The sequence below is a fragment of the Diadema antillarum genome, unplaced genomic scaffold (genome assembly GCF_040938485.1).
Source record: "Diadema antillarum isolate AM-2024a unplaced genomic scaffold, OU_Dant_1.0 seq00001553_RagTag, whole genome shotgun sequence".
Taxonomy (NCBI): Eukaryota; Metazoa; Echinodermata; class Echinoidea; order Diadematoida; family Diadematidae; genus Diadema; species Diadema antillarum.
In genome coordinates this window covers 167,309-184,073 of record NW_027272282.1, presented here as the reverse complement: position 1 = coordinate 184,073, position 16,765 = coordinate 167,309, and the positions used below count along the sequence as shown (strand labels likewise).

Here is a 16,765-nt window from a genome sequence, read left to right as displayed (position 1 = left end):
GGGCAACATAGGAAGAGGGGGGCAATTCGGCACCCCTTCTTTGACTGGTTGATTACAGGTGTGTACCTGTCAGGTAACAGGTTGGACGTGACAAGGTTAATGCCATCGCATCGTACCCGGCCGACCCGTGAAGCCCAGTTGCGATTCTCATTTCCCATTTTCGCGGCAATGAAGTGCAAAATTGTGGGGCTATCTTTGGACCACAACCTCACAGCATCCATCGGATGGGAAAAACTGTGTCCGTCGTTCCTACCAGCCTCCTGTATATGTAATCATTCTGAGAACATTCTTTATCTACGCCGACAACAAATTCCAAAACCATAGCAGTGTTCGAGTTTTGCATTGGCATTAAGATCCACCTTTTAGCTACAAACGTATTCGAGACTTTACAGCAATTAACTTTCGGAGCGGTTTGTCAAAACAACAGGTAATGGAAAGGGAATGAAAATAAAAAGGATAAACCTCTTTATTTCTAATTGTAGGACTCCTGATTTAGCTGTATTTAGGTAACATGCCATGTAACGTGAGAAGAATCGAAGGGCAAAAAATGATGGATCAGTTACATACTTCTATACACTTATGTGGGTTCGGCCTATACACGCTTTTCCTCTCGAACTGACGAGAACAAACATAAGCATTGATCTCGGCAGGTAAAAATGCACCAATACAGGATATTCTTAGAACTCTGCAAAGCGATTTCTAATACACAGTCGACACGAAACAGCAGGCGATCCTGTAAGCATCGATACCATATTATATCGATCATTTTTAAACACGATTCCAACGGCCAAGCTGAGCAATGTCGTTTTCTCGTCACCATGGAAAAAAAATCAAGAACTCTAATAACACAGTGATGTATTCTTTCGAGTTTGTTGAATGATTTTGCCCTCGATTTTTAACCCTGATTTAGGTGTTAAAGAGATTATCCGCTAAGAATGGGGAGTGAAAAGGAGCTCATAATTTTATGAGACTATTAGAATTACATAAAGGAGTGTTGGGGAGAGAGAAGGGGGAAGCGACTGAGAGTTTGTTACTACTTATAATGTCATTACAGTATCATCAACTCTGGAGGTTATAAACCCCTTCCAATGCCCCCTTGTCTGTCTGTCTGTCCGTCTGTCTGTCTGTCTGTCTGTCTGTCTGTCTGTCTGTCTGTCTGTCTGTCTGTCTCTTTCTCTCTTTCCATTTTTCAGTTGTTTGATACATTATGATTTAATCTACCTGCATTGCAGCAAAGTTCGCGTCTAAGAACGTGTTAGAGGGAGCTCCTTCATTTATTACAACTTTGCCAGTGTGTGGCCAGAAGGGGGAAAAAGCAACAACAACAACAACAAAAAAAAGACGACTTACTGTCTGCAAAAGGCGTGATATCGCCTCCGGGTTGTGTCTCTGTGGTGATTACTACCAAATCTTCAGCCCAACAAAGCTCCTGGAACCGTACAAAGAACTTGGCCCCAGTCACAATAATGCCCCAAACAAATACGAAACATAAAAAAAAAAACGGGCCTTCCAGTCTTTTTGTGTTGATATCATGATATTGGCACAGAAACAGAGAAAGGAGGGAGAGGGAAAAAAGAAGAGAGGAGGTGGGGGAGAAGAAAAGAAACATTATCTAAAAAAGCGCCAATGTCGGAAATATTCATGCCAACACCTCTTCATTCTGTCACCTTTTTTCTGTCTGTTTTTCTTTGTCAGTTGCAACAATCAAACCATGGGATTTTAGCTGTTAAAAGGAGAAAGGAGGTTGCACTAGGCCAGCCACTGGAACGCGAATATTATAGCGGGATAATGCTCCCCGGCGCCGGTCTATCTATCAATTATTGAATGCGAACAAAAAGCGCGCGCTCTCTCCCTCTCAACTTCTAACAACAAATAAAAAAGAAAGAAAGAATGTAGAGAGAAATAGAAAGAGAGAGAGAGAGAAATAGAAAGAGATGGAAATTCTACTGTGATAATGAAGCAAAAATAGGTGGCCCGGTGTTTTGGTCCTGACGCGTTAGATTGGTTTTAGCTACACTTAATTGTAAATAATAAAAGAGAGGGAAAAAGCGAAAATAACTGAAAACGAAGAAAGAAGAAGCAGCATAAAAAAAAAGAAAACTATGACGAGCACCAGACAGTCGTTGGGCAGCATCTCTCTACAACACCATTACCAAAGTATGGCGAGAGGGAAATCTATAAGAATAGCCTGCTTTCTGGTTCAAGCTACTGCCTGCAGGACCATCGGGCTTATGTGCATACCCTAAACCTTTGATTTCAAGTACGTAGCTTATAAGCGGAGGCCCCCCGCGCGAAAATGGTGCGTCAGATTTGTCGTCCCCCTTTGCTTCTGTTGGAAGTAGCAAATATAGATACGCACACATACTCGAACGCGCGCGCACACACATTGCGCACGACTTCTGTGTTTATTCTCAAACAATAGAGTCAAATTTCTTGAAAGACGGCAGGATGAGCGAGGGAACAAGAAAGAAAACTAAATAAAACAAAAAATAAATATGTAAGTAGAGAGGGTGATATACGAGACGGTACCCGCAAGTTCATTCTTTTCTCTTCTAAAAAGTTTGGACAACTATTGTCCTCCTCTGACGGTTTGAGACGTATAGATGAGTGTTCGCCAACATGAGGGGGGGGGGGGCGGAGACGAAAGAGAGAAAGAGAAAACACAAAGAAAGAGAGGTGGTTAGCCGGTGGAAACTTGAATAAAATGTGACAAATAGAGCACGACAAAGTCATGTTTGAGCAATCGTCTGCTTTGGGTGACTGGAATGACAACGCGTCGTACGAGGGCTCCCTAGCACATCACAAGGGAGGTCATCTCACGCGAGCATTACATACACACACACAGAGAGAGACACACTCACACACTCGAACACTAGTCAAAATCGTGCCGTTATTTTCACAGCCTGCAATGACATACACTGTGTCTATCATCGGTTCGCATGATTGATACAAGGGACGATAATTATTATCTTATTTGTCTTTTAATATCGAGACAATGAATGATGCCATTTTGACGTTCATTCCGGTCATAAATGCATACACCGGTAAAATGAGAATTATGCTCATGATGTATACGAGGTCATTCGAAGACAAAGATTGATTTCCTCATTTCATTTGACTCTTGGAAACTCAAGACAATGGCTTCTCTTCATGGGATCCCATAATTCCATGGACGATCTGCCTATTTTTATTGTTAAATCTGTTAAATATTGACAGATGGATAATGCAACAACAATCTGGTCTCCAGCAAACCAGCTTTCGTTTCTTCAGTCATTGGGCGAACCTTTGTGACATCATTTCCGGTATCTTCTTTGACTGGGTGACGATATTTCCTTTAAATCGATAGTGGTGTAATAACCATAATGCCCCATCGATCGATATCTCGGCATGTTTGTGCATTTGTGGTTGTTCTTTTTTCCCTTAAAGCACGACCTTTTTCCTTCTTGTTTTGATGCGAGCACAGGGCTTCAGCCTACGCCAATGCGAAGGTTAGACAGCCTAAATAGCAGATGACGGAAATGCAACTTAGCAAGTAATTGCAAAGGTGAGTTTTATTGAATTTTATCCCTTCTTTCTTCTTGAGGGGTTGTCGCAAACCTACAGCGAGAATCTTGCTAGGAGCAAAACTGAGTTATTCAGTGCAGTATGATATCATTCTACAAGACAATTACTAATAATACTGCTCTCTCCCGATCTGCCTCCCTGTCTATCCCTTCCAGTCGCTTTCCCTGTGTCTTCCTCCCCTCCCATGCCTTCTTCTGTGCGAGGTTCATACAAAACGTCTGCGAATTTGATACGATTTCAAGTGACGTCTCATCTTGGTGCTGATTGTAATTAATTTCCTCATCGCTGCTAATCAGCGGAACAGACATCATCTCATTTTGCCAGCAATCTTGGCGTAAATCGTCTCGTGCACGATCATGAACGGGAGGAGGAATGAGAGCGATAGAACGATGTCGATTTGTAGACGCTTCGCGCCGTATTCATTGATACTGGCTAGATGTGATTTTTTTTTCTTCTGCCCCCCCCCCCCTCTTTTTTTTTGTGTGTGATAACATCATTCGTTCATACGAGTAGCGAGCATACTCAAATGACTAGGCCATTGCTTAGACATTAGTAGCGTGTCCAGTGCTTCAATACGTTTGCCACCGTTGAAGTATAACCCTAACACGATCGTTACGACCAAATTACAGACGCAGAGGATAATAATGTAACAATCTTTACCCCACTTTTTCTTGATACAATATTTGTTACTCATGTATATGATGTGACTACATCTGAGCCCAACTTCAGGTGAAGATGATATCTGATCATTCGGCTCCTCTTTTTTTTCCATTCTCGTGCAACATGTTTTGAAAGGGTTTGACTGAGTAGGATCAATGTCGGCTGCTAATTCGAGCGTGCATTACGAACACTGGCAGCTAGTGTTGTCAAGATACGTGGCTGGTGTCGCCTAACCGTAAATAAAACGTTTTGCCAAGAAAACAAATACAACTACCACGAAAAGAGAGAAAAAAAATATGAGAACGAGAATATTTGAGGAGATGCAGAAAAAAAAATGACTTGAGGAGAAAGAAAGAATGGGTATTTTCTCCCTCTTTTTTCGTATATTTGTTTTCAATGCGTGCAATTGGCTTTTGTGCCCGTTTTGTTGTAAGGAAGCTCGCGTTGTGGCCCTCGGGCCTCTGATCTCTCGCGAGGCGATTAGTGTGCGGATGGGTTGCTCTTTACAGCGCTCCCCTCCTACCACCAATGGCACAAACGCGTGCTGGCTCAGTATCCCAGCTTCGCCCATGCAGCCCCCCGAAGCCATACGCAATCGGCCATTGATAGGGGGAGGGGTAAAGTCGCCGCAGCGATGTGGCTCACTCCTTTCTTATGACAGCTTTCTCTCTCTATTTTTTTTTGAAAATATAGATACATATTTGAGGGGATAAGGGGAAGAAACCGGGGGATGAGTATTGGATACAGCCTAGAGACAGGAGGAGAGAGAACGAGGAGGAGGGAGGAAGGTGTACAGGGAATTGTTGTGGTTGAAGGGAAAGAACATTCTTTTGATTGAACGAGTACATTTTCTTGTTTGCTTGTTTGTTGTTGTTGCTGCTGTTTTTTATACACACTTCCCTTTCCCTCAATCTGCGAGTTACTAAATGGAGGTATAAACCCATATTTGAGTCTATAAGACCGAGGTTTCGTGGTAATTGTCCTACAAGTCCTATAGGAAAAGACCGTGTCCGAACTATCTCCTGGTGAAGTCTGGTCTGTCGTCTTCCTAGCGCGTGAGAGAAAACTATCATATTTATACTACTACGAATGAGAAAAGAAACAACAACATCAAGCTTGTGGGTACAGACCAATAATGGAACTACTCTTCGGTTGGGATACGACGTTTCGAGAAGTTTTCCTTCTTTATCTGCAGCGTCACGAAGAAATGGTGAGCAGTTGTTTTTGCTGTTGTTGACAAAGAATGACAAATGTGAAATACGGCGTAAGTCTGAGGCCTGTCGACAGCTAGACACTATGCCAAGCGAATGCCGAACACAACGAGTCATTTCGATTTATGCTACGAAACTTTGCAAACTACAAAAAAAAAGAAGAAATGAACAGACTTTGCCTTCCATGTTGAGGTCAGTGTATAACTTTCTATCTGAAAGTCTCAACGACAGTTATCCCCAGTGACAATGACTTTACGTATAACAGTTTTGCTCATTTAACGAGTATGCGTTTTCTGTATGCACGTTTACTTCCTGTAAATATTTATGTATGTACGTTTATGGGCAGCTTTACCGTGTTTTGGTTTTGGATTTGTTTTCCTGACTCGGAAAACTCACGCTACATAGATGAAAAAAAAAGAAAGATTATCTCTAAAGATAGTAGGCAATATGACTTGAAATGCGAATAATTTCGCGCTCTCCGCCTGCGAAATCTGACAACAAAACGAGGCCTGACAATGGCACTCAATGCACAGTATTGATCGTGTGGACAGGCAGGTCCCCCTGACGAGCCGGATCGCTGGCTACGAAATCTCCGGCAACTATACTCGCGACTCGATTTCATCGTCCAGTAATCGTACAATGCTCTAAAAATAAAAGTAAGAGAAAAAAAAGCACCAGATGCATCTTGTACAGGGAAAAAGCCTTCAAGAGACAAGACAAGAGTGCCAGAGAGAGAGGGAGAGAGGGAGGGAGCTTGAGAAAATTTGGGGTACGAGGGTGTTTGGGGCGACAAGCCAGGAAATATCACATTTTGGACCGTTTCCTGCCATCTCAACTCTCTCCTACATGGGGTTCGCAAATCAAGTCTTATGTTTCGATTTGTATTATTCAGGTTGGGCAGTCAGCTACGATATAAAGAGTTTGTGGGACTAAGAGAGAGGGACAAGGCACCTGACAGTTCAGAAGAAATCAGGAATTCAAACATTCAAAAGATATCATAGACACATAAGTACGCAATGGCACCATTGATCGCTGTCATTCGGAAAGGAGCTTGCACCAAAGTAAAGGTAGGGTAAAACAAACGGTAGAAATGCTTGTCTAATGTTTCAGTAAAATTTTGTGGCTCCTTTGAGGATTCAGTTTAGCGAAATAATTAGTTCTTTTAGTGCTGTGAGCTCTCTGTAAAATGCCTTTTGTCTAAGAAAACATCACAGAGAACAAAGCACTGGAATGAGACAAGTCAAAGCATAGAAAACGAAGTGAAAGAAAGACTGAATTCTATACCACAAAAATATACGATGCGATACTGAGCCATGCTGAAACTAGCGCCAACTTTCCTGATATACGACCTTGTTAGCGATTTGTTATATCTCCGGTTATATCTTTCTGCATTTCTCGTCCTATTTTAATCCTCAGGGGTAATTGGCCCAATTTAACGTCCGAATTTCGGACCACCGATGACCGCTCCCCTGATGACAGAAAAGTTGGAAGTGGAGGGAGAGGGGAGGGAGTGCAACTTTTTTGAAATATGAATATTGACCAGTACAGCAAGATGGCGAAAAACTGACCCTATTCACACCAGGACAATTGACCAAGCTGGCATGCCAATGAACGAAAACAGAATAAGAAGAACAATGCAAAATTACCGATTTCCACAGAAATTTACAAAAGCCACTTCAAGGTACAACCCAAAGATGGAGCATATCAATAAGGAACAGTTAAATCTACATCTGTAGTTATAAGAGAGCGAATAAGAACAAGCACCCCATCGACAATTAGGCACATGTTGGATTTTGTCAACTTTTAATCTATAAACTGACAATAGTGAGGAGTATATTGAACGATACATGCGTAAACAACATTTGTGAGTAATATATAGAGGGGAATTAACATTGAACGATATATGCATAAACACCTATTGTGAGTAGGTTTCAGGTGGGGGAGGGGAGGGTCCAAAATATAGATCAGTGTAGTTCACAGTTCACGCCAAACCTCAGACAGTCACAAAAACAACTCGCAGTAAATACTGTATGTAACCTTCATTCGTAAGCTTTGCCTGATCTCGGGTGGTTTGCACTATTTTGCCTGGTTTAAAAAGAAGCTACATTGCATCCTACTGGAATATTCTTAAAACTGAAAAAAAAGGTTTCCAACTGGAAGCTAAAACTATACAAAGCAGTAACCGTGACTGCTTAGGTGATATGAAACTTGCTTTCAAATAATGCGTTTTATCTTATCTATCTTCCTAAGTTTTCCACACACGATGTCGATGATATTATTGCTGTAAGATTACGGTTACCATGCTTTTTTTGTTTGCTTTCCTTTTTAACAAAATATAATCATCATAGTATGCTCATTACATTGTTACATTTGAGTGTTGTTTGCTTGTTTGATTCTTCTTGGAGAAATATGAGAAACAATAAAGCTGAATTGAAAATGCAGACTTTTCACAGATCATACAAAACGAAACAAATAAAACAGTTATGAAAAATTCAAACGTAGACATGAAAAGGCAATAATTGTAATGATGATGACGATAATGATATTCACAGTTACGTTTTGAACGTTCATAGTAAAAAGAAATTACAAGAAAATGAGACATTCCAATTCTTGATGTGGTGAAGGCTTGAAAGTCTTTTCAGTATGACAATGTTTTGATATTTCCTATGTGTTCAATAATGTTGCTTTAGGTGAAAAAAGACATTTCCAGAGTTACAAATCATGAGCAAGTATTTTTTCCCTAGACAGTTGGTTATTCATTTTCTTGAGATCCTTTCTGTATAACACATCCTTCAAAACAATTCCATTTGAAGCGAGTTATGGTTAAGTAGAATCATTTCTATATTAATATCATATTTATGATTTCGCTTACTGTCTGTCAAAGGGGCACACAATAGCATTGTTTTTTGACTAGCGCTTTTTTGTTGGTTGAAAAGCTCGAGCAAATTACACTTTAATTGTCGACGTGTCATTTATCAATGTCAATTATTGAAAGAGATTTGATATATCATACCTGCGCAAATTGACTTCAGAATCTGACACATAACGGAGTTGGTGTTTGAACCACTCCACACTTTATGTAACACATAATGATTTTTCCAATGTTCAAGTATCTAACATTACACTTTAATACAATATTATTCCTTCAAAGTTTATTAAGTAGTATTCTAGCATTCAATAAAAAGAAATGTGGTCCTGTTTAGTTCAGCTGAAATTGATTAAATATTTAGATTTTTTTGTTGATATTTCAATGAGTACTGTTCATATTAGAAATCAATGTTTCAATCAAATTTTACATGAAAATAATATCATTTTCTGATCCTCCGAAATTTAAATCAATTCTATTTTGAATTATATTGATGACTGTGATTTACAAGCTTTCAGAATGTTTGAAAATACCATGTAAGCCTTACATTTCAATACTTAGGGCTTATATCTACAGTAAATTTTATAGCATATTTAAACAATTTTTCCAACTGCACATCAGCTTGTCCCCAATCTTAAAAACTGTATTTCAAGCACTTATTTGACATTAATTTTTCAATGCACTTATTACGTGGATGGCTTCGGGTTTGTTTGTTTGTTTGTTTGTTGTTCGTTTTTTTGCAGTTTTTTTTTTCTCCAATTTATCTTGTACATTGTGATACATCAATGATTTAATCTTAATTTAGGAAGTATCGAATTTGATAAGCTGTTACACGTCATATCTTATAACTATAGACGAATTCAGTTTTTTTTATTCTTGAAATGTCATGATCACTTTAAAAGTTTTTGAAAGGCACTTGATCTACAATTCCTTAACTTTTTTTTAATCTAAAGCCCTGTGCATATTGGCATCATTTGTGTTGCAAGTCTAAGTACCACATTCAGATCTATTAATTTAAAAGTATTCATATCCGTAGATGCATATATACAGACATACAGATATACATACATACATACATACATACACACAAACACATGAATATAAAATACTAACATGCACATACACACACATACGTGCACACACACATTATTGTATACAAAGACATGTACGTGTAAGCATACGGTAACATTGCTCTCAATACAATAGCATTTTAAGTATACACTTTCAGTAATCGCTAAAACTCGTGAAAGGTAGCGTTGATTACTTACGAATCCGTGCTTGTCCGATATGTTGTTGGTGAGTTTCAGCTTATGGAAGGACACGCACTTCTGCATCCACTGTTCCCCCGTGCTGGGCGAGTCGGGGTGGATGTACATCCGTTTCGGCATCTCGGGGTCGGCCTTCCCAGCCACCATCCACCGCGAATTGTGGAACTTGTAGCGGCAATCGTCGGCGGCCACGATATCCATAAGCAGGATGTACTTAGCCTTCTTGTCCAAGCCCGACACGCGAACTTTGAAGGAAGGGAACATACGCCTTCGATGGGAGGAGAAGGTCGTATAGAAAAGGAGATAAATGCAGATACATATGAGTTAAAGAGATACAAAATTCTCTGTCTCGATCTGTCATTTAATGATACAGTTCTAGAGGGAGAGAGAGAGGGTAGAGATGGAGAGCACGAGAGAGGTATAATATCCAAATTGATGCTACATCATTACATTCACAAGGACTCAACTCGAGAAATTGATATTTAATTGAGATGAGGAGATAACGACCTCCATTGTACGTGATGGTTGTTTTAGCCAAGCAGACTCGACATGACAATTCCAAAGAGGAATATCGTGTATCCAAATATATTTGCGACTGTCTGTTTTGCGTAACAATGTTGATTATGTCGATCATCAATTTATTATAAATTGTAGTACTACACTGATTATAAGGGAAGATTTTCGACTTAGGGAAACAAATGACTTGTATTGTGAGTCTCCTACACAAAACGCTTGTTACGTAACCGAAGTCATGACGTCATGTCCCTCTTTCTGTATCTCTCTCCCTCTCTCTCCCTCTCCCTCTTCCTCCCTTTCCCTTTCTTCAGCTATCTATTTATGTATGCCACCAGTTATTAGGTATAAATAACTTTTCACATTACAGCAGATCTAGGAATTAATGCGTCGCAACACCTTGATTATTTGCCAAATGTATTTTGAATGGTGTGGAAATAGTGGGGAAAAATAACTTTATCGCGACAACAACGAAAACGATTAACAGAACAAAAGTACGTTGGCTTTGTCACGCATCACGCTACACATCCAGAAGGTCTATAGTACCGGATGTCCGACCCCCTTAGAATTAGAACGAGCGCTGTTAAAAGAAACCCATTCCTACAAGGATGCACAGGGCTTGGATTGCGGGGGTTTTCAACGCAAGAATAGCTACAAAGGTGGGAAAAAACAAACTCCTCTGCAAGTAGTTTCCTACTAGATCCGATTACGAATAATAGGCAAATTCGTTTGATACGCTTTCTTACGGCCTGATAGATTTATTCTGAGAAAACAAAGGATATAAAAAGGAAATTCCATAAACATGGCAAGAAGGAACGAGTAGAGTAAAGCTGATTGGTTTGGCACGTCTCATGAGAAGATTATGGACGATAATATTTCCAAGACAATTGAGGAGTAATAGGTACAATAATGGCAAATTATAATTTTACATCTTTTGATATATCAAGCAGAATTTCCACCTAACAATTCAAAATTACTCCCTTGCAAAATCAAAATTTTAACCATACACTGACATCATTATCCTCGTTATCGTTAATAATAATATCAACAGTATTGTTATAGTAATAGAATCGAATGAATATTTAATGCTGCATTAGGCAAGCATGAGACAAAATCATGATTATACCATGTAGTTGTCCGTTCTGGGTAAGTGAAATAGTTTTAGTTAAGCTTCAAGTTTGTTTAGCAAATAGCAAATAAAGGATCCACGCATATGAGCCAATATGCATACATAATAATTTATATATATATATATATATATATATATATGATTATATTGACTAATTCGTGATAAATCATCAGGAATGATTTCATAAGAATGCAGATACCCTATTTGCTATAGTATGCAAATGATTTGCTCGTATACATGTATACACCATCTGTCGTACATCCAAAGCCAAACAGAGAATGTGACGAGGTTGACTAATGACTCTTTATAGTCGGGTGTATCAATCGTAATTGAGGTGCTGAAGTCATTTTCTCCACCTCTGAACTGCCATTGAGGGGCAACCAAGCATTCCAGCACATTGCTACTTTGAACTCGCCGGTGCAAAGGTGATATTTGATATAGTTATACTGACTGTATTTCACTCCTTTTTGAAAAGCATTATGGAGCTTGTACATCACTCCAATTGGTGTCACATACAGCTTGTAAGTGGCTATATAAACAGAAATGCAGAGAAATACGAATAACTTCATGCTATATGTACCCAATCATCATGCGCAAAGCTAACAAATATTTGTTTCTCTCTCATGTATGTATAGGCGTGTGTTTTCCTTCTCTATACTTCTTCATCTTCACTCGTTCCTATTTCATGATTTTACTCCTTTAAAAAAAGAAATCACATGCCATACTCTTCCACTTGGCTTCAATGCACAGTCCACCACAGTTCGGCAATTCAACTTGTTTTTGTGTTTTCTTTCCAATATCAGGAATCCTGATCATCCGCCATTTTCTTTCAGTGTTCATTGGGCACACAGAGTCCGACCCGAAATTGAACCTGTTTCCCTCCGTTCTCTTAACCCAGATTTGGCAACAAAATTATATCTAAAGAAAGAGAGAGAGTGTGTGATTGTCAGAGAGGGGTTGAGGGGGGCTCATGCAACTACACTTTCTTCCCGCATACAAGTCGGAAACTGCGGGTCAGGTTTGCAAACTTGTATTTTCCAGGAGGAAAAAAAAAAGAGCTACAGCGTCTTCAAACACACCTGCTAACCAAAACATAACACTAACAGGCGTCTTCGCACATTGATTATCAAACCAGTCCGACTTTCTAATGCAGATGAGAAAACCTGGTTGAAGAATTGGAGCACGCGTCTACATGGGGACCGATTTCTCTTACATTCTCCTCGTCTACGATACAAATTATCGCGAAGAAAAAAAAACATATATCACCCTCTGTGTTATTTCTTTGCGTGAGGTGATTTCGAAATTAACACGAACAAGTGACGACTTAGGCGTTTACGGGTTGCGAGTTCATCGCAAAGACACAGTTCGCTGAAGGCGGGACGATAAAAACATTTCGCCAACATGATTGTGTGCATACACCACAGTAATCAGCACATTATATGTGAGGATTCCTCAACACAGCTTCTTCTCGAACAAAAAAAAAATGCCATTTAAAGTCACACCATCGGAGTGAAATAAACTCTGAGTAGAAGAAATTTTAAGTTGTATTTTAGGCACGTTGTTTACCCTCTCCATTGAAGATTCCTTAAGCAGATTATGTTTTCGTATACATAATATAAGACTGACCAGCTGACCACTTTTCATTCATTACAATGTCATGATCATGATACTTTAGGCCTATAGGTACACATTTTACAAACAGGCAAAACACATGTAAATCAAGTACGCATATCAAGATAGAACCACGAGTAGTAATAGTTGGATATGACACGGCCAGCCCTGTGGCATTAAATGATAAGTTCGTGGAAAATTGTGCAGAAATTTACCATTCCTAACAAATTATGTTTTTTTTTTTTTTTATTTACCTCACTGACATAAGTAACTTCACACGAGATATTGCTTGCCATAGTAAAATAGTGCCTAATTGAAGTATGATTTCTCGCTGTTTAAACACTCAATTGATAGCTGTTTGACTTAAGATTCTTCCCGTTTTTAAGTATTTTAGCGTCTGGATTACCTTCGCTTGTCGCTATTTTTGTTTTCTCTCTACCTGAGCTTGAAATAGACTGATGACTTTTGGCGACGATAATATGTCCTGTTTGTTTGTACGGTTGCCTAAATGGGCACAAATATGGACTGAACTCAACCTATCAATGCCAGGGAGATCGATGGTTTGTAGTGGTCACTGAAATCCTGACCATCGCCACTAGGTCCTTGTAATTTATCACTATTAATGGTGCGATCAACAGAGATCTGTGTGGATCCCCGTTCCTCTTACGCTGCCGGGTGAATACAACTCGAGAAATAGATGCTATACTGAGCTGAACCATGACTGAACTAAACCCATAGGGTTGCCTACAATATAACCCTATAGCTACGACGGCTTGCAATAACACCTTCGTGTGTGCTCGTGTGCTTTGCGTGTTTGTGTGTGTACGATATTGATGAAATATAGATGCGTTTGATTTAGTATGTGCCATTTACAACTGTGGCGAAACAGCAACAGTCATTTATGAAAATAACGTCGACGCTTAGGTTAATTTACACCACATGACTTAACACGATTTAGAGTTGCGAGTGATTAAGAATGTAACCATAATTATCTTGTGACTAAACTTACCGCTCTTAAGATTATGATATGAACTTAATCGACTGAAAGATACAACATTAACATGATTAACGCGTACGGGAGAGCTACGTGCTCACTTTTCGCCGTTTCAATCGAGTTAGCTGAAATTTCCTAGGTGTGATTGACGGAGAAAAGAACTTAAAACAGTAGAAAGAGAAGCTTTTACAAGAAATCACAACCTATGACGGTTACATAATCTATAACCATTGCATGGAACAGGGAGCTTGCGTCGAACAAAGGGGAGAGTTCATTGCCTCACCTCAACATTTAGAATCAGGTGAATGAAAGCTAAAAGGGCTGCCATGTAACAATGAGAAAGCCGTCGTTACAATAAAATATCTCACGACTTCAATACAAGCAGATGGGTCTCAGCGGTACACTGAAGCGTAGCGAGCTATAGTATTATACAGTAGCGAGTAACGCCGAACTGCGTTGTGTGCAGTTCAGTGCGGTTTCAATGCCCCGACAGTATTTCCCCGAATAACAAGCGAGCAAAAATATGAGGTGCACCATTGATAATTTCTACCGAGTGTAACGGATAGTGGTATATCAGTTTCTCATGATGAAAGCGTGTTACCCGAATTGACTTCAGCCAGACCCTCATTAACGATACGGCCCGTTGAAGAAGAGTGCACTGGCCCGCCGGCCCGAGGCATACTACACCCTTTCTGATCGCCGCAACTTGCGGGTGCCCGGCACACCAGCGCTCCGAAGAGGCCGGCGTGTAATGTTGCCCTGTCTATCTGCGGGTATATACCGCTGCATGAACTTTCTCCCCTGTTACAAATCACGGCCGTGATGACCCTTGAAGTACTATCTAACCTACTCGTGATATTTTCCTTTAGATGATATCTCGTTACGCTACGTAGAATTACTCGTTTCTTGACATTACTCTACTCATACTGACAAAGATCCATCCACAAACTTTGATCACAAGCTTCTATGGCTATTCAGCAGTCTTTACAGAATCACATTTTCAGCCCTGATCTTGGATTTTATAGTTACTAATCCTTACGTCGACGGGTACTCGTGTCGCTTACAGTGCAAAACATGATGTGTTATATTGCATCTTCAGTAATCAACCTACAGATATATTTACGGGAAAACATGTTCCGTCATACATCGGATGAAAAGTAACACTAACAGTAATTCACCGGACCGTCTAGACAGCATTTCTCTTTCTAATAATACGCATTTTTGTCATTATTACATGTTGTTAGCAAACACGTATAACATCGAATTTACAGTAACTAATATGATGAGGCGAGAAAGATACACTCAAGCCATGATACACATGAACCACACGTTCTAGTCTGTACTTATGGCAAAGGCGACCTTATCATACCAGTTTTAGAGATATACAGAACAATAATATAACACAAGCTTGCAATGAGGAAAAAAATATCATCCTGACTGTATGACTATCTCTTTGAAAAATAAGGATGGAAAATAGAATGTGAGCAGGACATGATATAGACGTAAAAACCGGCATTCACTCCATACGAGATGATCACGATTAAAGGGAAGGTAAACCCAAAGAACAATGTGGATTGAGTGAAAGCAGCAACATTAGTAGAACACATCAGTGAAAGTTTGAGGAAAATCGGACAAGCGATGCAAAAGTTATGAATTTTTAAAGTTTTGGTGTTGGAACCGCTGGATGAGGAGACTACTAGAGGATATGACGTATGAGTGGACAACAATACATAGAAAATATAAAGGAAATTCAACAAAAATTCACTTTTCTAGAATTATGAAAGAGCAATGTTAAGTCGGATAAATCCACTTTCGCAGAATGGGGCATGATCAGATTTAAAGTATTCTCTCTTCTATTATGAAAAATGACAGTGGGTCTATTGAGAAAGGAAATTGCATCTTACCTTCCCGACTTTGTGATGACCATTTCCGTTCCTCTTTTGTGAAACTTTTCCCATAATTCTTTTGATTCCAAATTAACTTGCGGATCGTCCGTGTCATCGCCCTGAGCTTCCATGGGATGCAGTGGGCCCATGGCGGAGCGGTGAGCGTGTGCGGCCAGCAGGTCGTGCGGCGAATACGCCGCGTGGGGATCGCCGAACTTCGGCAGCGCGAACCCGGGCAGTCCTGGGGTCCCCGGTAGGCAGGCCTGACCACGGAACACGCCGGGGAAGAACTGGGGTGGCGTGAGGAGGGAGTTGACGGAGAAGTCGCTGAGGCGAGGGGGTAGTATGGGTGCATAGGCCATGGTGTGGTGTTCGCTGGATGCTGGTTTCATAGAGGAAGATGTCGGTGGCACCCGACCGATCCACCCTGATCGTGTCACAGCGACTGATCTCCGAATGAATCCGATCCAAGGACCGTGGGCACACTATGTGAGTTCCAAGTTAGATCAACCAAGTGGCAGGCAAGGAGCTGCAGACCATGAGAAATAAATACAGCATTGGAAAAAAAAAATAATATATATATGCTGGGTTATCAATAATGTAGTGGGTGTATATAACCAACGGCACGGGGCGAACGAGGTGATGTGGCCGACAGCTAGCGGTAAATGCTCGGCGAGATCCTCGGGTGCTTTGACAAAATGCTAGTGTCTGTTTTCTCCACCGAACATGTGAGGGCTTAGCCACCAGGAAGCTGGGGCCACGGTGACCAGCTGTATTATTGTGTAGACTTAGCTTACAATAATCACCGGCAGTAGTAGTAGCAAGCAAGCAGCAGCAGCGCTCTCTATAGCTGCGATTCTCTTTCCTTCTCTTTCCCCCTCTCTCGCTCTCTCGCTGCCTCACACGAGCGGGGCCGGATTGTGTGCATTAGCCCCAGTGTCTAGGCGCGTTCACATGTCTCAATGAGGGCTAGTCGCATTCTGATTGGCCGCCACTCTCCGACCAGTAATAAGCCAATCACTTCGGCTGAGAAGGCGTGCTACCTACTTTATCCCATCGCCTT

The 16,765-nt window shown here is 40.5% G+C and overlaps 1 protein-coding gene across 3 annotated transcripts in view; it reads right to left on the bottom strand.

The window, feature by feature from the left end:
* The window catches only part of LOC139710677 (uncharacterized), a 44,878-nt gene extending 28,383 nt beyond the window's left edge, over nucleotides 1-16,495 (bottom strand). For all 3 annotated transcript variants that reach the window (XM_071622597.1, XM_071622598.1, XM_071622599.1), the window contains exons 1-2: nucleotides 15,721-16,495; nucleotides 9,570-9,837 (exon numbers count right to left, since the gene is read on the bottom strand). In XM_071622597.1, coding sequence (XP_071478698.1) covers nucleotides 9,570-9,837; nucleotides 15,721-16,094 — 642 coding nt within the window. In that variant the 5' untranslated portion in view covers nucleotides 16,095-16,495. The remainder of the gene's footprint in view (nucleotides 1-9,569; nucleotides 9,838-15,720) is intronic.
* Nucleotides 16,496-16,765: the final 270 nt, after the last annotated feature.